The sequence below is a fragment of the Pongo pygmaeus genome, chromosome 1 (genome assembly GCF_028885625.2).
Source record: "Pongo pygmaeus isolate AG05252 chromosome 1, NHGRI_mPonPyg2-v2.0_pri, whole genome shotgun sequence".
Classification (NCBI taxonomy): Eukaryota; Metazoa; Chordata; class Mammalia; order Primates; family Hominidae; genus Pongo; species Pongo pygmaeus.
Window position 1 is genome coordinate 154,865,811 of NC_072373.2, and position 26,969 is coordinate 154,892,779.

At 37.3% G+C, this 26,969-nt stretch overlaps 1 protein-coding gene across 4 annotated transcripts in view; it reads left to right on the forward strand.

Moving 5' to 3' along the window:
- The window catches only part of SLC44A5 (solute carrier family 44 member 5), a 437,474-nt gene that overhangs the window by 308,831 nt on the left and 101,674 nt on the right, over positions 1 to 26,969 (forward strand). For all 4 annotated transcript variants that reach the window (XM_054438287.2, XM_063654073.1, XM_054438277.1 and 1 more), the window contains one exon: positions 19,506 to 19,579. In XM_054438287.2, coding sequence (XP_054294262.1) covers positions 19,506 to 19,579 — 74 coding nt within the window. The remainder of the gene's footprint in view (positions 1 to 19,505; positions 19,580 to 26,969) is intronic.

A 26,969-nucleotide genomic window follows, 5' to 3' on the forward strand; every position in this document is an offset into this window, starting at 1 on the left:
TATCCTTAGGCACATAGAATGAACTTGACCTCCCTTAACTTACAAGGCACAATATGTATATATCTTTGGTTTTTTCCTTTGGTTATGCTAAGTCTTTTAGAGTACAATACATGGGCATTTGGTTTTTTTGCAAATAAATGGTGTGTTGTATTTAAACACCTATCACATAGTTCTAATATTTGCTACAGGGCAAATTAATTATAAAATCCCCCTTTCAAAATATTTTTTATTTCTAGGATTTCTATGATCAACTTCCTTATCTTTTGTTGTTCATTTTTCCTTTCATAAATTTCTTTGATTGCTTTTATGGATTTTCTTTTTTGCCTAGTCAGATATAGTTTGATACCATTCTCTATCATTTTTTCAAAGATCTGGTTTTCTTTGAGGCTGCTGGTAGGTAGTTTTTACTAAATTTAAATGTAAGCTTCTGTGTAAACCATATTACACTTTAGGCTTAGATGTCCTACATTCTTGACTTCCCAGAATATTTGAATTATGTATAATAAACACATTTTTATGTTTTTGAGTAATTATCTCTTCTTTAGGCTAGGAAGGTCTGTAAGATTTGAAAAGGATCAGAGTGAAGATGCTGCAGAGTAGGAGATTGGGGAAGTAGAGAACAGATTTTCCAATTCAGGTACAAAAGCCAAGCATTTAACAAACTTAGGAATATGAAATAAGAATATTTCACAGCATTTTCAACATTTAAGTATTTTATCCTCTGTTTCCTTTACTTAAGTCTATTTTTTTCCTCTTCTAGGATGCATTTTTATTTTATCTGTTATATTTTGAAAGCCTTCTGCTGAGCTACTCATGATATATAATCATTATACATTCTATTCCCTGTGATCCATGCTAAGACAATCCAAACTATAACCCTTCATTATAGTTAAACATATATATTTTTGTCTGTTCTCCTTGCCAGAATGATGATAATAGAAAGGCAGAAATGCCGTCATAGACTTGCCTCTTGTGGGGTTTACAGAATATAGTTCAGGAGAAAAAAAGGCAGAACTTGGGTCTTGGACTTAAGATCTTTTTCTTTCACTGTCTTTAGAACAACTGATAATGATATAACTATACCTATAATAAAAACATTTTAATAAAGTTAAGAATTGTTTACCTTTCAGTATCACTTCTGGGAATAAACAGATTGAGAGCTATCTATTATTGAGGTCCATGCTGCAAATAAAATCAAACTGCAAAAGTTTTATAACAAAATTCAACCTATTATCCTGGGATTATGTTTATAAATTTTTCTACCATCTGAGTTGATATGGCATCTACAACAAATGCTATTTCCTGTAAGCTAGTCATATATTCAGAGAGAATGTTTTTGCCCAGGGATTGGGGGTAGGGAAAGGAAGGAAGGATTGTACTTTTCTTTTGTACAAATATTAATGTATCGCAAAGCACACAAAAGTCTTTACAGAATCATATGGAGCGAAATAAAAATCAACATAATGCACTGTTTACCAGCTTGTCATCTAAATGTCAGCATAGCTAGATTTTTAATGGGGCCTTATTATTTAATAGTCTTGATGTGCTTTGGAGAACTAAGCACATATCTCTGAAGATTTACATATTTGCAGATCCAGAAAGGCCTTGAAAATATGAGCTGGGGAGATGTGCGTTGGCAGGGAGGGTTGGGAGTGATATTTGAACTGTATATTTGAAATGAAGACTGCTAGATTAACTTTAAATACTGGTGTTGAAGGACAAGAAGCAGGGCTTTGCCCTTCATTTTATTCTGGTGCTCAGTTCTCCATAGAAGACAGCTGTCAAGAGTACCAAAGAGACCATGGAACAAGGCAGCCACAAAGAGTTGTGCTGGCCAAAAATGAAGCTTAGAGTAGAATATTCAAGAGCTATCCAAGGGTAATGCTTCCACATTGAAAGCCAGAGGACAATGTAAGTTAACCTGGCTTATGTGTCGTTCTTTTGCCTCTTCTGAGATTTTGTTTATCCCGAGATTCAAGGACATGAATCCTCAAGTTCCTATATGAAACCCATATATACATGTCATAGAACTGAATTTTTATATGACTTACTGATCTGTGCTTTTGCATAAAATAAAGCAGATCATCTGGCTTAAAATGAAAAATATACTAACAAAAGTAAAATACTTAATATTTCACTTTTATCTATACATCTATACAGCAGATTTCTTTCTTTCTTTCTTTTAAGAGATGGGATTTTGCCCAGGCTGGAGTGCAATGGCACAATCATCACTCACTGTAGCCTCGAACTCTTCAACTCAAGCAATCCTCCCACCTCAGCCTCCCAAGTAGCTAGGACTACAGGTGTGCGTGACCCTGCGTGACTAATGTTTTTATTTGTGTAGAGACGAAGGTCTCACTGTGTTGCCCAGGCTGATTTTGAAACCATGGCCTCAAGTGATCCTCCCACCTTGGCCTCCCAAGTTGCTGGAATTACAGGCATGAGCCAATGAGCTCAGCCCTATATAGCAGATTTAAATGACCAACTTCAACTATATCTTTGAAAAGAGGTTTTACTGTATGCAAGAGGGATGGCACACCCAAATGAGAGTAGGTTCTATTCTGACTACACTAGGAGAAATGCTACTTACCTGGTGTTATGGACTGAAGGTTTGTGTCCCCCAGAGTTTGTATGTTGGAGCCTTAATCCCCAATGTGATGGTATTTGGAGGTGGGGCCTTTGGAGGTACTTAGGTTTAGAGAAGGTCATAATGGTGGGTCCTACTGATGGGATTAGTGCCCTTGTAAGAAGAAACCAGAGAGCTAGTGCTCTTTCTCTGTGATGTGAGGATGGAGCAAGAAGGAAGCAGCTGTAAATCAGAAAAGAGGCCCCTCACCAGAACCTGACCATGCGGGCACACTGATCTCAGACTTCACTGCCCCCAGAGTTGTCAGAAATAAATGGCTGTTATTTAAACCACCTAGCCTATGGTATTTTGTTATAGCAGCCTGAGTTGATTAAGACATCTAGGGTGTTCACTCTGCCCACCCACCAGGATAGTGCTTTTAAATAGTGTATCTTTCTTAAGAACCTGTCTTTAATTGTGTGTGAAAGGGATTTCATGAAACCACAAAAACATTGAGAATAAGTGACTGAACCCAACTAAGGAATTTGCTACATTTAATTTTCTAACTAATTTTTATCTATTCCAGCAACCAGTAATATGTAGGAATCAGAACACTATGTCTCTGGCATTAAACATTCCTATTTCCTTCTCACTCATGTGTGGGGAAACTGGCTGAGGCAGAGTCTCTGTCCTGGTTTAATTCCTTCTTAAGTCTAAGTCCTGCTGTGGCCCTGATGCTGCATCTTTCACTGACCTGCTGTGATCTTGCACCTCTTGTCTTCACCTAGATCAGTCCATGTTAAATAGCATTTTCCTGGTATCGGAGATGATTGAAAGATTGGAGCATACGTAGTCCCTTGGTTTAAAATCATACTTTTAAAATATGCAATATCCTAAGTGCTAACTTGGAAGGCCTATTTTTCTACAAACTTCATCTCTTCTATTTCTATTCTTGGGATTTTCCTTTTGAAAACAATTTTGGTTTGAATGTTATCAAAAACAATCTGATATTGCCTAGAAATGATTTGCCCTTTGATTGCTGCCTAATCTTGTTTGCTGCCTTCTGGGATTTTGCTGGCTCAACCTTAACACATTTGCATTCATGTGGGTTATATATGCACATCAAGACTTACTGTGGCCATGTTCCCTGGTAGTGAATAAGCATTTCTTTCATAGCCATATTAAATCCATCTGGTAAGAACGAATACATTATCCAGTAAGAAGCAAAGGGAGAAGGTGATATAAAAAGAGAAAAGAAGCATTGTAAAATATATTAAATCAGAATACTAACCCTCCTACTTTTAACCAAAGATTTTACCAGCTCCTTTGTATAACAAATTCCAAAGAAGTCTATTCATTTATCTAACAAATATTTATTAACTACTGATTATGGAAGTAAAGATATAATTAAGTCCCAAGTTCTACACTGAAGTTTCCCGTATTCAAATGATAGAGACAAGTAGGTACAAATAATTAGAACACAGTGTTATGCCAGAGGTAAGGGAGCATCAAAGAGGGAACTGCTCTTTAACCTAGTGTGGCAAATGATTGCTTCACAGAGGTGGTAACATTTAAGCTGGGTGTTGATGATGTTTTAACAAGTTTTAAGGGTGAGAGAGCTTTCAAAGCAGATAGCCATTATTAGTCGAGCCATATGAAATTGCCATTTTTAAATGTCGAAAACAGGTAAAATACATCAAATGTATATGGTTCATCAAGAAAAAAAGCCACTAAGATTTTGGGACTGCAAAGGTTGTATGTGAGAGTGGACAGAAGATAGAAAGTAATTTTGAGCAGCTTAGCAAGGGCCAGACTAAGAAATTTGGATTTTATTTTGTAAGCAATTGAAAGTCTCAAAATGTTTTGACTAGTGGATTTATATGTCAAGTTATGTATTGTATAAAATGTGGATTAGGGGGATTAGGGGTCAAAAAGGGCAAAACGCTGTTTGGAGGCTGTGCTATCACTCCAGATATAAGAGATGATGAGGCTCCAACCTAGAAAGTAGCAATGAGATTGGAGGGAAAGAAACAGAACATTGTAGGATGGAGAATCAGCAGGGCTTGTCAGAAAACTAAATGTGGAGGATAAGAGAGAAGAGTCAAGAATGGCAGAATTTTTAGCTTGGATGAAAGAGTGAGTGGTGGGCAGAAATAGTTAAGGAGAAGAGAGAAAATTTGGGACCTCACAGAGAAGTAGTAAGTTCAATTAGGGACATTTGAATTTAAAAATAAGCTGGCACTCAGGAGAAAGGTTAGGGCTATTATCATGGCTGAAGTCTTGGAAACTATGGTATAGATGAGATTACTTTAGATTAACAGATAGACTTAGAAGATCATGAGAAAGCCCTGAGGTTTAGGCAAACATTAAGACACAGGTAGAGAAAGAACAGTCCATGAGGAAGACTGAGGAGGAGCAGAAGAAATGGAAGACAGTCCATGTGAGAGGGTTTTTCTAGAAGACCAAACAGGGGATGATTACAAGGATGGAGTGCTAATTATTACGATTTCCTGGGAAATTCATGTTTGGGGGCATACTAAAAGTATACCATATATTGTGGTGTTCTGCCTAGTAAAATTAACCAATATTAAATATTATTGGGATAATTTAGACCTTAGATGTTAGAAAACCAAAGACTTTATAGACTGGTGCAAACTCATTTGTGCCCTAAAGATTTTTATTTTTAAGCTTTTGTATATAGATGTATAAATAATGATGGTAATAATTTATAATCCAATCCATGTCAAAGCTTCAGTTTTCTGTTTCCCTTTCTGCTTTTTAAAACACACATACATGGACATACACTCCTAACTCAACTTTTTCTATGAGGAGTTCTACGTGCTTTACAGATACTGCATAAATAATCCTGCAACTCTGTTGTGGATAGAAACAATTGCTTTGTGGTGGTAAGTGGGGAGTTAAGAGACTTGCCAGGTGTTAATTGTAGATAGAATCTAAACTCCCAGATTGTGATTCTCAAGGCAAATCTTTGCCTTAAGGCTCAAGCCCAGATAAGAGACTGTATTCTAGTATATTCTTCCTTTCTCTTTGCAGCATGATGAGACAGAATGACTAAAATCTGCAGTTCAACTACCTAAAATTAATACTTTATTCTTCTAGGAAAACTCTTAGTGAACACCAACTAAAACAAAGCAATGATATTAATTTGCTGCCCAAATTTAAAATCAAATTTGATAGATCTAAATTCTGAAAAGCCATTGAGCTCAATAAAAGTGATGATCAAGAATCACGGATGGTTCAGAGTTATTTGATGTTAATCTCCTGAGAAGAGAGCCTAGGAGTCCCAGTTACCATTCTAAATACTTGCATTACTTAAGGTAAATTGAAATTCTTTATGTGCTGGGCATATTTCACTATGGCCTTCTTAAGTCTTTAAGTTGTATCTCACCTATTGTTATTGCCACTACTGCAACCCTAGCATCAGTGAAAGTCTAAAGGTAGACTGCTTCTCCACACACTTTGGCACATTTATCCAGTAACTGAAAGATGAAGCAAATGTGAAAGTCTGCAAGTCTTGGAGCTTTTAATAATAAAACATAGATTTCATATGCTTTTTACATCAAAATATGAAAGATGATGCTGGCGTGTTTTTTATTGTCCATGTAAAATAGCATTGGATTACAGGTCGTTCTGTTACCTTACTGGGACCAGGCTGCACAGACATTGAGTTGAGGTAAATTCTCTAAGTCTAGTAAAGGGAGCGACAAAGAGATGCATGAGTCTGTTAAGTGGCTTTTTGGTAGCTGACAAACAGTTGTTGTATTAGAAAGGAATAAACTGTAAATGTTTAAAGGAGGAGAACAATAAAGACCAACGTCTTTAAAATTTTCTCTAGTGTATCTGACTGTTAGGATTATTTAAACTATAAAGTAAAAATAGAGAAATTAAATACATTTAAGGGAAATTAATATCATCATTCACCTTATTATCTGCTTTCTCATGCACATAAGCTACTACTTTTACACTAGGATGTGTATCTGCTTTTATATTTCCTCCAGAGTCAAACAGATGTTGGTAAGCTTCCTTCATTGTACAACTTTTATTTTCCTTTCCATATAACCACAAATAGTTTTCTGCATTTTTCTTGATCTTGTTTTTCTGATTTATTCTCTTTTGCCTTTTTCTTTCTCAATCTTTAATAACTTCGGATTTTCATCAGGAGCCCTACTGCTTCCTCTCATTTTCTTTCTTCTTTAAATCCCTTTTCAGCTTATTTCTATCTTGGTTTTGTCTTGCTTCTAGATGTCACTTTTTTCCTCTTTCCCTCCTTGCTTTTACTCTGTCTTTGCTCCCTTAAATACAGTTGACAAGATCTAGAAACAACACAGTTCAGTAAGTTGTCATGTATATTGTTCATAATGGACAGTCCACATCCAGGAGCAGTCAAGGCCAGCTCTTTTTTGATCCTCAGGGACTAAAGCCAACAATATAGCAACAACCCCTTATGTCCATTACAGAAAAGACAGATGCCAGCTATCTACATTCACAGCAGAAAACTGAAAAATATGATCTTTGATCTCCAAGAGCTTAGAGAAAATATGCTTTTATCAAGTTGATGTAATAAAAAAAAGTGAAACAGTTTACTTTGAAAACTGTCAGAGAGACAAATATAGGATCTGGTGCTGAAATGATCCATAACCATTGTTTCTTCCCTCTGTGTTAAAAACCGTTAGAGAGAAATCCATTCATATCCATTTCAACCCATGAGGCATCTTTTTGGAGCTGAAAACTCTCCCATGCTCTGACATTTATTTTCACAGTATTCCTGGTACCCAGGAAAACAGACATGTGTGGGAGGCTGATGATGAAGATGAAGCAGAACTGGCCCTGGTTTCATTCTCTTCTGTGTTGCTACCACACTGCATTCACCACACACTTCATCCCAATTCATTCTGCATCCTGGTGCAAGATAAATCTAACTGAAATAGAACTTTTGTTATATTACTACCCCTATTCAAGAACTTCCAATAGAAAATGAACTGAAATTGTAGTCAGGAGTGACTTAATTTGTAAAGTGATGTATTAATAACAGCTCTCATATCAACTTTACAACTTGTAATCATCCAAGTGAGATAGTATATTTCAAGGTGAGTCACAAACTGTCAGGTCCTTTAACATATGAAATGTTGTGAGTGAACTCCCCTGACAGAAATGTCCACGCTCCTCCACACTGAGGGCTATTCAGTCATTTAATTGTACCAACCACCTGTTGTGCTCCTGCCCTGACATGTTTTGTGCTGCTATATATATAATAATGAATAGATTATATATATTATTATATATTAATATATAATAGAATAGAAATTTGTTTGGCACATAGTTCTGGAGTGTGGGAAGTCCAAGATCTAGGGGCTACATCAAAACATGACAGAAGGCATCACATGTGCCACAGAAGAAGGACAGGAAAGAACCAAACTCGCTTTTATAACACCCCCCATCCCCGCCCCAGATATAGAACTCACTCCTGAGACTCCATTCGTGAGGGCAGAAACTAATCACCTCTCAAAGATCTCACCTCTCAGAATTGTTGCATTGGGGATTAAGTTTCCAACACATGAACCTTGGGGGACACATTCAAACTATAGCCGCTGCTCTCTCCCTTTCTCCCCTGTTGTATCCACACTGGCTGTATTAGTCTGTTCTCATGCTATTAATAAAGACATACCCGAGACTGGGGAATTATGAAGGAAAGAGGTTTAATTGACTCCATTCCACACAGCTAGGGAGGCCTCACAATCATGGTGGAAGGCAAGGAGGAGCAAGTCACATCTTACATGGTGGCAGGGAAGAAAGAGAATGAGAGCCAAGTGAAAGGGGTTTCCCCTTATAAAACCATCAGATCTCATGAGACTTATTCATTACCATGAGAACGGTATGGGGGAAACTGCCCCCATGATTCAACTGTCTCCCACCAGCCCCCCTCAACAACATGTGGGAATTGTGGGAGCTACAATTCAAGATGAGGTTTGGGTTGGGGACACAGCCAAACCATATCACTGGCTATCTGTCAGCTCCCAGGACATACCCTGGTCTCACCTGCCCTCAGGGCCTTTGCACTTGCTGTTTCTTCTGCCTGAAATACAAGTCCTACAACCACTTCAGAGAGCCCTTCCTTATGAACCCTCTATACGTAGCCCATCCTTAATATTTTCCCTCATAGAATCATGTTTTTTTTCCCTAGCAGTTACACAATCTGTCATCATTTTATTGATTGATCGTTACTTATTTATTATCTGTTCCCCACACTAAACTGGGAACTCCGTGAGAGAAATCATCTTATCTGTGTAGTTCACCAACGTTTCATAGCGTCTGCCACAGTATCCGGCACAAAATAGGTACCTCATTAATCATGAAATTAGAGTCTTTGAAGGCCGTATTTCAGAATGGCAGAAAAGAGGATATTAAGTAGGAGCTGGTACCTGTTATGTAAGTTGAATTGTAGTGCTTTGTTGTAAGAGAACTGAGACCACTCTGGACAAAATTAAGTATAGATTGCCTAATGACTCATTCCCAACATTAAGATGCTATTTTGAGGGCTGGGTGTGGTGGCTCACACCTGTGATCCCAGCGCTTTGGGAGGCCAAGGCCGGCAGATCACCTGAAGTCAGGAGTTCGAGACCAGCGTGGCCAACATGGTGAAACCCCATCTCTACTAAAAATACAAAAATTAGGCAGGCGTGGTGGTGGGTGCCTGTAATCCCAGCTACTTGGGAGGCTGAGGCAGAAGAATCGCTTGAACCTGGGAAGCAGAGGTTGCAGTGAGCCAAGATCATGCCACTGCACTCCAGCTTGGGTGACAGAGCGAGACTCCATCTCAAAAAAAAAAAGATGCTATTTTGAATATCTTATGTTAAAATGAAAGAGACTAGTACAGTTTGGGATACATTTTATGTCTAATGATTTAAATATATATGCATATACATTAACTTTAAAAATTTATATTTTCATACTCAATGTAATGACAACTGTAAATGTATATATTTACTATGGCTAAATTTAAATTTCAAATTCCATTTCACTGAATATGAATGTCAAGAATTATATAAACAGTTGAATATAAAATATAAAATTATTCAGAGTTAAAATCTAACAACTTGCTATTTTGCTGTTACTGATATCAGCTCTAGAACATGCTTTTGCTGGGAAACGAATCTCAGTTTAACTTACTTGAATTCTGTGAAAATATACAATATTCAGTTTCATATTTCTATTTAGTATTTAATAATAGTTGCAAAAAGCCCATTATTTGCACAATCCATTTGGGTTGACTTGAAATTATCAGAATGGGAAAATCTTATTTTTTATAACTGTTTAAAATAAATCTCACTAGTAGCTGTGATGTATTCTGTAATTTGTCTCACTCAACATGCATTCCAAATCATCTTTTCTCTTGTGTCCTCTAGTAGAGAAGCTGAAAAGCCAAACACTTTTTTTAAAGCACCTTCCAGGTAGGGATGGTCATGAGACACAGGAATAGCCAATGAGCTAAAGAGAAAGACTGACAGGAGGGACTTTCTTCCCTAAATAAAAAAACAGACTCTTTGAAGAGATTCAGGTGTCTTGAGTGCAGCAGTCAACTTGTGACATGAGGCATAAGCATGAAGACAAATGTCTACAAGCTAAGAATGAGAGGGGTGGAAGGATGAAATGAGTCGAGTCCCTAATGGCATCGCTGGATGATGCACCACTCCAGCTCCGGACTGCCAACTGCAGCACTTCCTGTTGTATTTAACAAATAAATTCCTTGAAATTTAAACCACATTTCTGGCTTTAAGTTTCCTGGTATTTTCAGCCAAGCAAATTCTTAACAGATACATCACCTAGGTACAAATTTAAACTTTATTAGATGGAGATTATATTTAATAATTTCAAATCAATAAATATTTAGGGAATATTTAGTTTTATCTTAAAACCTCTACAAAGTTTGTCTTTTATTTTTGCTAATAATAATGATCCTATTGTTACTAGTAATGCTATGTTATAGTATAACCCGCCTGTAGATAAAATAGGTTGGCAAATATTCACCAAAAAGAATTTTCGTACTACTTTGGGCTCTAACCAAATGATTCGAATTTCCATTACAATGGTTGGAGTTTCCCATTTTGCTGAACGCTTTGAGAACAGGAAAGATACAGCATTTTATGTGTTTTTTAAAATGTCTACAAAATATTGTCTAATGTTCAGATAATATTTTCACTGATCCATTCAATAGGTATGTACCGAATGCGTATGCTTCTTTGCTATGGACAACCCAGGGCAATAACTATTCCTTCTTATACTATTTCACAAATTTGTTAATTTTCTTTCCAAAATCTCTGCAAACCTCCCATTCATACTGAAGTTTACCAATAGCATACTTGTATAATGTTTGCTGTTATTTATGTCAAATACGGCATGTTGTATTTACTGTTTTTCTCTGAGAACTGAAATAATTGCCAAAACCAATAAGTAAAATATGCTTATAATAGAGAAATCTTGCTTTCTTTTTTATTATTTTTAAAAATTATTTAAAAAAATTTTTTTAGAGGCAAGGGTCTCGCTGTGTTTCCTAGGTTGGAGCGCAGTGGCACATTCATAGCTCACTGCAACAGTGAACTCGTGAGCTCAAGTTCCCAAGAAGCTGATACTATAGGCACATGCCACCACACCCAGCTGATTTTTAAAATGTTTTGTGGAGACCAGGTCTCACTATGTTGCCCAGGCTGCTTTCAAACTCCTAGCTTTAAGTAATCCTCCCCACTTAGCTTCCCAAAATGTTGGAATTACAGGCATGAGCCTCTGTGCCAGCCTAAAACATATTTTCATATAATTAAATATTGTTCTAAAAGTTGTTTTCAACTTTTCTTTGTTATAAACAGCGCAGTGTTCTAAATCTTTATAAATAAATTTTTACTACATCTATAATTATGCCCATGGTATAAATTACTAAAAAGAAAATTACTGGGTCAAAGGGCTTGCAATTTTCTAAGTCCCCTATCATCATCAGGCAATATTTTTTATTTACTTATTAAAATCTGAGGTGAAAAATAGTAATCTCCTCACTTTAACGTGTATGCTTTTAATTACTAAAAAAGATTATCATGTGATTATTAGGAGACATGCATTTTTGTATTTTAATAGCTGAATGAGAATTTCCAGAAGTTCATTCATTGTTTTAACAAACATTTTTGGGCACTACTCTGTGTCTACATAGCTTCTAACTTATTCCAAAAAGATTAAAAAGTGTTCCGAACAGATATGAATTCCCTTCAACCTTTGTTGATGACTTTGGACTAATGTCCCAAAGCTATCTAGAGCTAGGTCTCTTTACAACCTGCTATGTAGTGCCTTTGGTCTACAATGCCCCAGCTGTAATATAAGCAGTAACTATGATCTCGCTTTCACTTTATTAGCATTTGCAGAGTGATTTCCACCTACTGACAGATTACTGAATATGATACAAGTTTTACACACATGAATACCATCGTAAAACCAACTTTGTCTTATCTTGTCTCCTTTCAAACAAAAGACACTTTGATACAGGCATCACTTAAACTCCTCTTTGTAAAAAAAAAAAAATATCAGGTTTCATTTCTCTTTACAAATGAAAATATAAATCACAACCAGTTAAAGCTATTCTCTCAAGGCAATGGAAACCCAAATGCAAGCAGTTTAGAAGACTAATCAGAAGATAGAGAAGCTTTTAAGATCTAATTACTCAGAAGAACTAACTAAAGCAGCTACAATACTTAAATGTTATCTTATATAATCTAATACATTTGAAAGATATTATCAATATTATACTGTTTTTTCATAGGGTATTGAGTCATTTGGTACATTTTGTTTTTAAACAATAGTTTAAAATGTGTTAAAAATAATACTCCTACAAAACCAACACTTCTTTCTCAATGGTTGGATGCCAGGATTATCTTCAAAGGTAAACGTAAATTTAAAGTCATCTTTAAAATTTTTTAGGAGGCTTAAAAGACTTGTATTAATATCAAACACCTGAAAATACAGTTTCATGTAATTAAAAGCTCATTTGTGCCTTTCTATGAGGTTTCTGATTTCAGTAACAGAGCGAAATTCTTCAAGATAATCTTTAACCTCTTATAGAAACAGCCAGTGTATCTTGCCTTCTAATAAAACCTCAGCTCTCACATACACAAAGAATGGTGTGCAGCATAACCTAAAGCTGTGGATTGGGGAACAGAACAACAAAGAACTGTCAGACAATGTATGTGGGAAGAAGAGAAACTGGAACCAAGGGGGTGGATACACTTAATGCCTTCAAACACAAGCTCTTAGAGGATGTCCCTCTCAAAAATCACCAGATTCTCTATTATTCGTGAGAAGTAGGGGAAAAAAGGGAAAATATTTTTAACTTACATAGATCTCTACTCCTAAATAGTTCAAAATAGAGTCCAGCTGACACTGACTAACTAGTAGCAACTCAGATGATCTAATTCACAGCACGGTCTGTAGTTTGCCAAATGTATCTCAGTGAAGCTTGAAAGATGGCCCCAAAGTGCATTATCCTCTAATAAAGCCTGTGGGAAGTGAAGCATTCATTCTGCTTCCTGGGACAGACTTTTGTGGTAAGAATCAGAGCAGTAACAGATGACTGAATGGCATCATTCAGGTGCCAACAGAACCACAGAGGAGCAATGCTTCTAGACTTTGGGTTATAAATGCAGCCATGTTGTAGACAGATGTACCCAGGTGACACCAACAACTTTCAAATGAGAGGTGAGCATCCGACTGGAATCACAGGCAGTGGACAGTCCCTAAACTGATTCATTAGGCACAAATGGATGATCTGTCAGAGAATAATGACTTTTAGGACTTCTGTTCTTGCTCTAATGCTTGATATTAATGACCTTTCAGGATGGTTGATATCATTGGAATTTCATCTGCCACAAAGAAAGGAAACCAGTAAATGAATCAGTTTCTGGATGAGAGTAGAAAGCTGTCCCTGAAAAGGAAGCAAAATGACAGTTGTTGGAGAATAAGAACTAGTGTGGAACCAAAATATGCACTTATCAAACAAAACTCTCTCATTACCTCTGAATTAAATCTAATTGGGTTTTTTTTTTTTTTGCATTTGTTTTTTAGTGATTTATTTTACTGGAGACAGCAATGTCCAGATGGCATGTTTAAGCTTGACCAAAAATTTGAATATCTAAGCAACATATTCGCTACAAAAAATAAAAAAGATCTGAAATTTGAAACACAGCCCTTTGATTTTTACCAGGCCCTGTTTATGATACATTAGACTGTCAGTGAAGGGTGCATCTCACTAATAATTCACGGGACATAGATGTGGTAGCATGCAAGACTCTGCTAAATGCTGCAATAGAGGACTTTATGGTCTAGGTCAGAGGTCAGTAAACTTTTTCTCTAAATGTCCAGGTGGTAAATATTTTAGGTTTTGCAGGCCAGCTGGTATCTAATGCAACTACTAAGCCATTGTAGCAAAAGAAAGTAGCCTTAGACAACATACATATATTAGTATTGCTGTTTTCCAAAAATCTTTACTTATGAATGCAAGTTTGAATTTTACATAACTTTTCTAGGTTACAAAATATTATTCCTTTGATTTTTAAAAAATTGTTTAGAAATGTAAAAACTATTCTTAGCTCGCAGGCTGTACAAAAACAGACAGCAAACCAGATTTGGCCCATACACTGTAGTTTGCTGCCCTTGGTCTAGGCTATAATAGACGAAATATAGTTGCCTTAAAGATACAAACAAAAGTTCCCTAGGTCTACGGGGATTCGAGAGAGCTCTTCTAGTTTAAAACTTCAAGAAGGAGGTGACATTTCAGCTGACTTGAGGGATAGGATTTTAGTATAGAATGTGGCGATCCACACTGGAGCTTTTTTGAGAGTAAATGGAAACATTGTTAACGGTTATTCTAGGGAAAGAGGTGTAAACTCTGGCCATCCCATGCAAATTGGGACATATTGTTGTCCCAGGAGGGGGAGTCTAGAGGTGCTATGAGCAGAGAGCTCTGAGTGTGCCCAAGAGCTGTGTATCATTGTGTGAAAAAGTCCAAATTGGTTAAAACACATTAAGAAGGAATAATGGGAGATACAGCTAGAAAGGTAGCCTGGGGCTTGAATTAGGATTGAGCTTGTAGGTTCTTAAACATGAAGTGAAGATATTTGGAAATTATGAAATAGGTAATGGAGAGGTCCTGCAATTTTTTAAACAGTAAACTGACTCATCACATATCAGTAATATCAGTGATGTGCAGACCGAATTGGATCAGGCAGAAACTACTTGCAAAATCCCAATTAAGAGATCACAGCAATAGTCTGAAGAGAGGATTAAAAACCCTGGACTGAGTCCAGGCAACATGAATAGAAAGAAAGAGGTGGATGAAAGACACATCAGAGAAAAGGAGTCAAGAGAACTTGTCAATTGAATATAAAAGATAAGCTAACAAAAAGGAAAAGTTAAAGGCAACTCCCAACACTTTAAGTCTGGGTGACTATAGGCATACAATATTTGTGGATTAGAGGTAGGAGGAAAGGGAAGTCTGCACATGCACATGTAATTGGAATCCTATTCTTATTCTTTTAATTTGGAAAATAGATATAAGGTAGCAATAGTAGTTCTGTAGTTTAACTTTTGAAAACACTTTTATGCCAGAGAAACACAATCTGAGTAAAGTTTTGAGTGGCTCTCTGATAAATGGGGGTGTGAGCAGCTTGTTTTGAAAAAGTGGGACTTTGATTTGGAGGGAGGGTGAGGGACAGAGTTGGGCAACTTTCTCTATAACTATTCTTTCTGTCTTCTTTCTGGGACCCAGTGGGATGCAACCCATTTTTAGCTTAGTACAATGGTTCATAGTGCTTGCTGTGAAAGTAAAAATGAATCCACGTAAGGAAAAGGTCCAGTTATGACAAGCCTCTAGCTAGAATATGATTCAGAATAATTTTCAACCATGAACTTAGATCACCCAGTTATCTCAATAGCTGTCTAAAGAATTTTGAGAACTATCCCAATTAAAATCTTATTTTTTCTTAAAAAAAGAACTCATTTCCTACAGAACATTTAGGATTGTGACAGATGCTCTGAAATCAAAAGAAAGAAACAATGATAAGGCACTACAACTTCTAAACATTTGAATTGAGTTTCTGCTACTTTCCTTGACTCACAAAATGGTGCCCAAGCTATATTTTGATTTGTTCACATTCAATTTTCCAATAACTTTCTAAGCACTAATTATTTTTTTAGAGAGAATATATCTGAGGAAAGGGAGAGAAGCAGATAAATTAATGGAAAAAATAGCAGGTAATTATAATTACCTGAAAGTACACACACACACACACACACACACACACACCTATTTAAAAATTTTTCTAAAACAATAAAGTGAATCAAGTTGCTACAGAAACAAATTTAGAAATACTAATGTCTACTACTGGGGAGATTTGAATTCTTGGTTTTTGTTCAACAACCTTCTGTGGTTAAGTAAGACAAAATTAACCAGTCTGGCCATAGGATATGGTCTGCCATTTCTCTAAAGCAGTGTACCACAAAAACAAAGCAGACTTTTTTTTTGGATATTTATATCCTTTATTTATATGCATATAGTAAGCATTCCATACAAATTTGTTTTGTTTAAGGAATAAAGCAATTACTATGTAATTAGATCTTCTACTGGAATATATTTTTTTAATTATTAAACTTTAAGTTCTAGGGTACATGTGCACAACCTGCAGGTTTGTTACATATGTATACATGCGCCACGTTGGTGTGCTGCACCCATTAACTCGTCATTTACATTAGGTATATCTCCTAATGCTATCCCTCCCCCCTCCCAGCAGACTTTAATATATTATTTTCCCTGGCCCCAGAATAGAATCTCCAAACACCTTAAGGTGTGAATTATTGAGAAATGCTGTCCCATTGTGGTGAGAGACTGCTGGGGAAATAGTTGGGTGGGGACAGGGTAGTTCCTGATGCTTTAGTGTTTCCTTGGCACCAAAGAATAAAAAATAAATTATAGTGTAAAACCCTATATATAACCAAAACACCAACTGATGCTCATTCATTAGTGCAAGTAGTGAAAGAGTGTGGGTTTTACTTTTTAAAAAACTTCCGCCGGGTGCGGTGGCTCACGCCCGTAATCCCAGCAGTTTGGGAGGCCAAGGTGGGTGGATTGCGAGGTCAGGAGTTCGAAACCAGCCTGGCCAATATGGTGAAACCCTGTCTCTACTAAAAATACAAAAATTAGCCGGGCATGGTGGCATATGCCTGTAGTTCCAGTTGCTTGGGAGGCTGAGGCAGGAGCATTGCTTGAACCAGGGAGTCGGAGGTTGTAGTGAGCTGAGATTGCACCACTGCACTCCAGCCTGGGTGGCAGAGCAAGACTCTGGCTCAAAAAACAAACAAACGAAAACCTTCCATTTGGGATCTGCTTCTGCTTCTGTCCTTGTGCTCTGTTCTTTGAAACTGTTAAGTTTCTTTCATTGATCTTTCTAGATGTTTACCTCTACTTGTATTGACTATGTAGCATTATAAATACATAACCTTATAATAGTATGTAACATAAAGTCATTATGAATACAATTGTTCTCCCTTATTTGAAGTTTTGCTTTCTGAGGTTTCAGTTATCCGAGGTCATCTGTGGCCATCCATGATGCACAGAAAATATGAAATAGAAAATTATAGAAATAAATAATTTATGTCTTAAATTGCCCACTGTTCTGAATAGCAGGATAAAATCTCATGCCATCAAACTCTGTCCAGCCCAGCATGTGAATCATCTCTTTGTCCAGTGTATCCACGCTATCCAGGCCACCTACCCTGCCTGCCCTTTTGCCACTTGCTAGCCATCTTGCTTGTCAGATCAACTGTCCCAGTATCGCAGTGCTTGTGTTCAAGTAACCCTGATTTTACTTTATAATGGCTCCAAAGCACAGGAGTAGTGATGCAGCATATTGTTATAATTATTCTATTTTATTATTAGTTATTGTTAATTTCTTCATTGTGCTTAATTTATAAAGTAAACTTTATCATAGGTCTGTATGTATAGGAAAAAACAAAATATAGGGTTTGGGGCCATCCGCAGTTAAGGCATTCACTAGGGGTCTTAGAATGTCTCCTTTGCGAATAAGGGGAGACTACTGTGTGTGTTATAGTACGTATTATTAGAAATGATACAAACATATAACATTATAGATATATAGGGACGGGATGGCAGGCCACCCTGGCTGGTGCTTCTGATTATATCCCTCTCTCCAGCTTCCTGGTAGTTATGATTACACACCAGGGCTTTGACAAATGCAAGATTTCTAATTAAAACACATCTATGTTCTAGTTTTTTCTCTTTGAGTTTCTTACCTGCATGCATTTTCTATTCGGTGTTGAGGCATGTAACAACTGCTCTGACAGATTGACAATCTAATATTAAGTAGGATATGTAAGAATGCAGGTGAAACAGGTACCCTGCTCACACCCAAGCGTGTTTTCGCTTACAATGGTTGTTAACCAAAAAAAAAAAAAAAAAAAAAACTAGAGCACCTGCTTTCTTCTCTTATTATTATTCTCATAATTCTTAAATTCAAATGAAATAAAAAATTCCTGGGTTGAAACTGGATTTAAACAAATGACAGTTTGTTTCTGGTTTGCCCACAATTAGCTTTCTCTATGACAGATCCATTTCCTATTCCAAGGTAAAGAATTATAGGAATGTGTGTAATTGATTTTAGATGTAGCTGTTTTAAAACCTTGCAGAAAATTACAATCATATTAACGTAACTCATAAGTGAAAAAGGTTTGGCGTTGGAGATCTAGATATTTGCCCCCTTCTTTAACAACCTCTTTCACGTACCTTAAGTAAGCAAACTCACTTTACTACCCATAATAGCCTAAAGATATTCTTAGGAATCTCTCAAGGTTATGTTTCTGAAAGTAATACAAGTATAACAGGCTTTATCAATGTGTGTTTGTTACTGTGCAATTATTATTCATTACTAACTACTTCAAAAAATAAGTGCGTAATTTCAACCTGCCTGTGCTAAAAGATTAGGGCATATCTGTATGCCCTCAAGATCAAGAACTTTTACTATGAAAATTCTCATGTGCAACTTTTAATTCTGTCAAATGAGCTGATCTTTTTCTTTACTAACGGAGTCCTCATTAAGTTTCAAATAAAGAATGACAGTATTGCTGCTCACTTTCAAGCCATACCTTTGACCTTCCAAACTATGTATAAGCTGAACAAGATGTAATATTGGGAATAGAAAACACTTTAGTTGAAAACCTTGAGTATCCCTGCTGGATCCTGGCTGGGCTTCTGACCTTTAGCAAATCACTGACTCTCTGTGAGTCAGATTTCCTCTAAACCTACATTTACAATGTGTAGCTTACAGAAATAGCTAGAAAACTTATACTTTTGAGGCATTTTATTTCTAATGCTTTATATACCTTGTTACTGGAATAGTTATAACTCAATTCCCCATAGAAAGTTAATGTATTATCTAATAATAGTACCCCTATAATGTGTATGTAGGAAGAAAATGAAGAAGAGGAGGGTGGGAAATGGCTATTTTATACCATGTGTGAAGGAGGCATGAAGAAGAAAATCATAAAATCAAATTGCTTATATTACAATTTCAAATAAAAAATGGCTATCTGATGTTGGCATACTCTAATCTTTAAAAATATTTTACAGATAAATAAGAGAGAACAAATACTAAGAGTTCTGAGGGATATTCATTAATCATGGAACTATGACCCCTCCATGGCTGCTAATGTCTGCAGAAATACATCTGATCTACCTTTCAAAATTATTGAATAAAATATGCAATTATGAAATAGCATATCACTATTACTATCTTTTGCTCTCTTCTTTCATTTTGTGGAGTAAACAGGAACTCATTTGGGACCTCTTTTAATTATTTATTTCTTTTTTTGTCTTTAGGAGTTGTACAGATGTTCTGTGCTGTATGATCTTCCTACTGTGCATTATTGGCTACATTGTTTTAGGACTTGTGGGTGAGTAAATACAGGTATAGAAAATATTTAACACTTGCTAATGGAATAACTAAGTCAGTGTCACATATAAAAAATTAATTATTGTCTTCCAAAAGCCTTCCTATTATTGATTGTTGTCTTTCCTGGAGGAAATGTGCCTCACCAGGATTTATCGGGTAGCAGACAATAAAAAATGAACCTAAAACAGTTTAGTCAAAGGCAAGCCCAAATTACTTAAGTAAATACAATTGTTCATGTTGCTGTTTGCTAATAAGAACTAGGGCCTAGATCATTTTAGGTAATACTAAATATATAAACTTTTCTTTTTATAAGCAAATTAAAAAGAATGAACAATTATTAAGAATTTCACCAGATAATTCATTGACATACAAAAAGTTCTAGTCTCTTTGTCCAAGTGATAGCTAGCAAAGAGATACTATGTTATTTATTGTTAGGTTAAAGATTTTTCTATGAAAGTGAAAATAAGAGAAGTATGGAGACTCTTTATTTGAAATTTTTTTTTTTTTTTTTTGAGACAGAGTCTCGCTGTGTTCCCAGGCTGGAGTGCAGCGGCGTGATCTCGGCTCACTGCAACCTCCAACTCCCTGGTTCAAGTGATTCTCCTGTCTCAGCCTCCTGAGTAGCTGGGATTACAGGCATGCACTACCATGCCCAGCTAATTTTTGTATTTTTTTTTTTTTAGTAGAGACAGGGTTTCACCATGTTGGCCAGGATGGTCTTGATCTCCTGACCTCATGATCTGCCCGCCTCGGCCTCCCAAAGTGCTGGGATTAGAGGCATGAGCTACTGTGCCTGGCCTATTTGGATTTTTTTTTAAACAACTACCAAAGGAACTAGTGTGAACATTTTCTGTAAGAAGGTTTCATAATTGTATATGAATGGATCAAACTTCTTTTTCCCCAGAGACATAGGGTCTGTCTCTTAAATTCTGACTTAGGAAACTTTAATATGTTATTACTAGGGTGAAAGTTCAAGATCAAGCTTCTTGCTTGATCAGAACCAGCCCTTACTCTTAGGCCCTGCTTTTAAGCCTAGGACCCCAGCCCAGTCTCTTCCTCCATAGTAAGTTCCCTTTGAGGGTATTTTTATCCTTTTTGTCCAGCAAACCTAGTTCAGAGTCAATCTGATCTATCCTAAATTAAAATCTCAGGGAGAAAAGTTTGAGGTCTTATCTCTTCCTTCACTTAAAGCAAATTAGTCTTCCTTTATCCTAATAAACATGAGGAAGGAAGAAAGCATATTTTCATAACTAAGAGAAGTCACTCGAGTGACCTTTTGAAGAACAAAGATAATTCCAAGATGACTTTTTCATTCTGTCCATGCAAAGAAGCAGTGAACAGTTTCTCTTACTAATAAATAAACACATAAATATACGTTTTTAATTTAATTTTTTAGCATTGTGAGCTATGATTGACACATTTTAAAAAGTATATATTTAAGGTGTACAACCTGGTATTTTAGTATATGTATATCTTGTGTAATGATCTCCACAGTCAGGCTAACATATATATCACCTGACATAGTTACTTTTGTTTGTAAGTGAGTGTTAGTTTGGAAAGAACAGTTAAGATATATTCTCTTAGCAAATTTCAAGAATAAAATACATTATTAACTATAGTTAATGCTGTAAATCAGATCTCTAGAAATTATTCATCTTATAACTGAAAGTTCTTACTCTTTATCCATTATCTCCTAATTTCTCCCACACCCCCAGATCCTGGCACCTACCATTCTGCTCTCTGCTTCTATGAGTTGGAGTATTTTAGATTTCACATATAAAGGAGATCATGCAATACTTTTCTTCTATGTCTTGTTTATTTCACTTAGCATAATGTCCTCTAGGTTCTTTCATGCTCTCACAACTTGGCAGGATTTTCTTCTTTTTTAAGGCTTGAAAATATTCCATTTTGTGTGTATATGTGTATGTATGTATACATACACACACACACACACACAAGCACACATACACTATAATTTCTTAATCCATTCAACTATTGATCGATACTTAAATTGATTCCAAATCTTGGCTATTGTGAATAATGCTGCAATGAACATGGGAGCACAGATATCTCTTCAACATACTGAGTTCAAATCTTTTGGGTAAATACCCAGATGTGGGATTGCTGGATCATATGATAATTCTATTTTTAATTTTTTGAGTGACCTCCATGCTATCATTCATAATGGCTATACTAATTTACATTCCTACTAACAGTGTACAAGAATTCCTTTTTTCTCCACACCTCCTCAACACTTATCTCGTCTTTTTTATAATAACCATCTGTACCTCACTAGGCATCCTGTTGTTCTAATTTGGGAGCTTGGTGGTGTGACCACAATATTCATTGCAAGAGGAAACTGGCAATTGGCAATGAGTATAACTGGAAATTACATTGTGCTGTTAATCTACTTTTGGAAATAAGTGAACCTATCAGATCACAGCTTGGAAACATTGTTTTAGCCAAGTAAAATCGTATCTCCCAATTAAAAAGTAAGAATTTTTAGAAATTCCAGTTCTATTGTTTTTTAAATTGTTCCAGGAACCTTTTCTTAATGAAAAATGTTATCATTGTATTTATAACCAGAATCAGTATTAAATGTCCTTTTGCATTCTTTACAAATATATACATATTTGCAAATTAAATTACAAACCTATACTTCCTTTTATTTTGGAAGTCTTCATTTTAAAAAGAAAGCATTGGGGGTAGGAGCCAAGATGGCCGAATAGGAACAGCTCAGGTCTACAGCTCCCAGCGTGAGCGACGCAGAAGACGGGTGATTTCTGCATTTCCATCTGAGGTACCATGTTCATCTCACTAGGGAGTGCCAGACAGTGGGCGCAGGTCAGTGGGTGAGCGCACCATGCCCCAGCCGAAGCAGGGGCGAGGAATTGCCTCACTCGGGAAGTGCAAGGGGTCAGGGAGTTCCCTTTCCAGGGGTGACAGATGGCACTTGGAAAATCGGGCCGCTCCTACCCGAATACTGTGCTTTTCGGATGGGCTTAGGAAATGGTGCACCAGGAGATTATAGCCTGCACCAGGCTCAGAGGGTCCTATGCCCACGGAGTCTTGCTGATTGCTAGCACAGCAGTCTGAGACCAAACTGCAAGGTGGCATCGAGGCTGGGGGAGGGGCGCCCACCATTGCCCAGGCTCCCTTAGGTAAACAAGGCAGCCAGGAAGCTCCAACTGGGTGGAGCCCACCACAGCTCAAGGAGGCCTGCCTGCCTCTGTAGGCTCCACCTCTGGGGGCAGGGCACAGACAAACCAAAAGACAGCAGTAACCTCTGCAGACTTAAATGTCCCTGTCTGACAGCTTTGAGGAGAGCAGTGGTTCTCCCAGCACGCAGCTGGAGATCTGTGAAAGGGCAGACTGCCTCCTCAAGTGGGTCCCTGACCCCTGACCCCCGAGCAGCCTAACTGGGAGGCACCCCCCAGCAGGGGCAGACTGACACCTCACACGGCCGGCCGGGTACTCCAACAGACCTGCAGCTGAGGGTCCTGTCTGTTAGAAGGAAAACTAACAAACAGAAAGGACATCCACACCAAAAACCCATCTGTACATCACCATCATCAAAGACCAAAAGTAGATAAAACCATAAAGATGGGGAAAAAACAGAGCAGAAAAACTGGAAACTCTAAAAAGCAGAGTGCCTCTCCTCCTCCAAAGGAATGCGGTTCCTCACCAGCAACGGAACAAAGCTGGATGGAGAATGAATTTGACGAGCTGAGAGAAGAAGGCTTCAGATGATCAAATTACTCCGAGCTACGGGAGGATATTCAAACCAAAGGCAAAGAAGTTGAACACTTTGAAAAAAATTTAGAAGAATGTATAACTAGAATAACCAATACAGAGAAGTGCTTAAAACAGCTGATGGAGCTGAAAACCAAGGCTCGAGAACTATGTGAAGAATGCAGAAGCCTCAGGAGCCGATGCGATCAAATGGAAGAAATGGTATCAGCAATGGAAGATGAAATGAATGAAATGAAGTGAGAAGGGAAGTTTAGAGAAAAAAGAATAAAAAGAAATGAGCAAAGCCTCCAAGAAATGTGGGACTATGTGAAAAGACCAAATCTACGTCTGGGGTACCTGAAAGTGATGGGGAGAATGGAACTAAGTTGGAAAACACTCTGCAGGATATTATCCAGGAGAACTTCCCCAATCTAGCAAGGCAGGCCAACATTCAGATTCAGGAAATACGGAGAACGCCACAAAGATACTCCTCAAGAAGAGCAACTCCAAGACACATAATTGTCAGATTCACCAAAGTTGAAATGAAGGAAAAAATGTTAAGGGCAGCCAGAGAGAAAGGTCGGGTTACCCACAAAGGGAAGCCCATCAGACTAACAGTGGATCTCTCGGCAGAAACCCTACAAGCCAGAAGAGAGTGGGGGCCAATATTCAACATTCTTAAAGAAAAAAATTTTCAACCCAGAATTGCATATCCAGCCAAACTAAGCTTCATAAGTGAAGGAGAAATAAAATACTTTACAGACAAGCAAATGCTGAGAGATTTTGTCACCACCAGGACTGCCCTAAAAGAGCTCCTGAAGGAAGCGCTAAACATGGAAAGGCCCAACCGGTACCAGCCGCCGCAAAATCATGCCAAAATGTAAAGACCATCGAGACTAGGCAGAGACTGCATCAACTAACGAGCAAAATAACCAGCTAACATCATCATGACAGGATCAAATTCACACATAACAATATTAACTTTAAATGTAAATGGACTAAGTGCTCCAATTAAAAGACACAGACTGGCAAATTGGATAAAGACTCAAGACCCATCAGTGTGCTGTATTCAGGAAACCCATCTTACATGCAGAGACACACATAGGCTCAAAATAAAAGGATGGAGGAAGATCTACCAAGCAAATGGAAAACAAAAAAAGGCAGGGGTTGCAATCTTAGTCTCTGATAAAACGGACTTTAAAGATCAAAAGATCAAAAGAGACAAAGAAGGCCATTACATGATGGTAAAGGGATCAATTCAACAAGAAGAGCTAACTATCCTAAATATATATGCACCCAATACAGGAGCAACCAGATTCATAAAGCAAGTCCTGAGTGACCTACAAAGAGACTTAGACTCCCACACAATAATAATGGGAGACTTTAACACCCCACTGTCAACATTAGACAGATGAACGAGACAGAAAGTCAACAAGGAAACCCAGGAATTGAACTCAGCTCTGCACCAAGCGGACCTAATAGACATCTACAGAACTCTCCACCCCAAATCAACAGAATATACATTTTTTCAGCACCACACCACACCTATTCCAAAATTCACCACATACTTGGAAGTAAAGCTCTCCTCAGTAAATGTAAAAGAACAGAAATTATAACAAACTATCTCTCAGATCACAGTGCAAACAAGCTAGAACTCAGGATTAAGAATCTCACTCAAAACCGCTCAACTACATGGAAAGTGAACAACCTGCTCCTGAATGACTACTGGGTACATAAAGAAATGAAGGCAGAAATAAAGATGTTCTTTGAAACCAACGAGAACGAAGACACAACATACCAGAATCTCTGGGACGCATTCAAAGCAGTGTGTAGAGGGAAATTTATAGCACTAAATGCCCACAACAGAAAGCAGGAAAGATCCAAAATTGACACCCTAACATCACAATTAAAAGAACTAGAAAAGCAAGAGCAAACACATTCAAAAGCTAGCAGAAGGCAAGAAATAACTAAAATCAGAGCAGAACTGAAGGAAATAGAGACACAAAAAACCCTTCAAAAAATTAATGAATCCAGGAGCTGGTTTTTTGAAAGGATCAACAAAATTGATAGACCGCTAGCAAGATTAATAAAGAAAAAAAGAGAGAAGAATCAAATAGATACAATAAAAAATGATAAAGGGGATATCACCACCGATCCCACAGAAATACAAACTATCATCAGAGAATACTACAAACACCTCTATGCAAATAAACTAGAAAATCTAGAAGAAATGGATAATTTCCTCAACACATACACCCTCCCAAGACTAAACCAGGAAGAAGTTGAATCTCTGAATAGACCAATAACAGGAGCTGAAATTGTGGCAATAATCAATAGCTTACCAATGAAAAAAAGTCCAGGACCAGGTGGATTCACAGCCGAATTCTAACAGAGGTACAAGAAGGAACTAGTACAATTCCTTCTGAAACTATTCCAATCAATAGAAAAAGAGGGAATCCTCCCTAACTCATTTTATGAGGCCAGCATCATCCTGATACCAAAGCCTGGCAGAGACACAACCAAAAAAGAGAATTTTAGACCAATATCCTTGATGAACATTGATGCAAAAATCCTCAATAAAATACTGGCAAACAGAATCCAGCAGCACATCAAAAAGCTTCTCCACCATGATCAAGTGGGCTTCATCCCTGGGATGCAAGGCTGGTTCAATATTCGCAAATCAATAAATGTAATCCAGCATATAAACAGAACCAAAGACAAAAACCACATGATTATCTCAATAGATGCAGAAAAGGCCTTTGACAAAATTCAACAACCCTTCATGCTAAAAACTCTCAATAAATTAGGTATTGATGGGACGTATCTCAAAATAATAAGAGCTATCTATGACAAACCCACAGCCAATATCATACTGAATGGGCAAAAACTGCAAGCATTCCCTTTGAAAACCGGCACAAGACAGGGATGCCCTCTCTCACCACTCCTATTCAACATAGTGTTGGAAGTTCTGGCCAGGGCAATTAGGCAGGAGAAGGAAATAATGGGTATTCAATTAGGAAAAGAGGAAGTCAAATTGTCCCTGTTTGCAGACGACATGATTGTATATCTAGAAAACCCCATTGTCTCAGCCCAAAATCTCCTTAAGCTGATAAGCAACTTCAGCAAAGTCTCAGGATACAAAATCAATGTACAAAAATCACAAGCATTCTTATACACCAATAACAGACAAACAGAGCCAAATCCTGAGTGAACTCCCATTCACAATTGCTTCAAAGAGAATAACATACCTAGGAATCCAACTTACAAGGGATGTGAAGGACCTCTTCAAGGAGAACTACAAACCACTGCTCAACGAAATAAAAGAGGATACAAACAAATGGAAAACATTCCATGCTCATGGGTAGGAAGAATCAATATCGTGAAAATGGCCATACTGCCCAAGGTAATTTACAGATTCAATGCCATCCCCATCAAGCTACCAATAACTTTCTTCACAGAATTGGAAAAAACTACTTTAAAGTTCATATGGAACCAAAAAAGAGCCCACATCACCAAGTCAATCCTAAGCCAAAAGAACAAAGCTGGAGGCATCACACTACCTGACTTCAAACTATACTACAAGGCTACAGTAACCAAAACAGCATGGTACTGGTACCAAAACAGAGATATAGATCAATGGAACAGAACAGAGCCCTCAG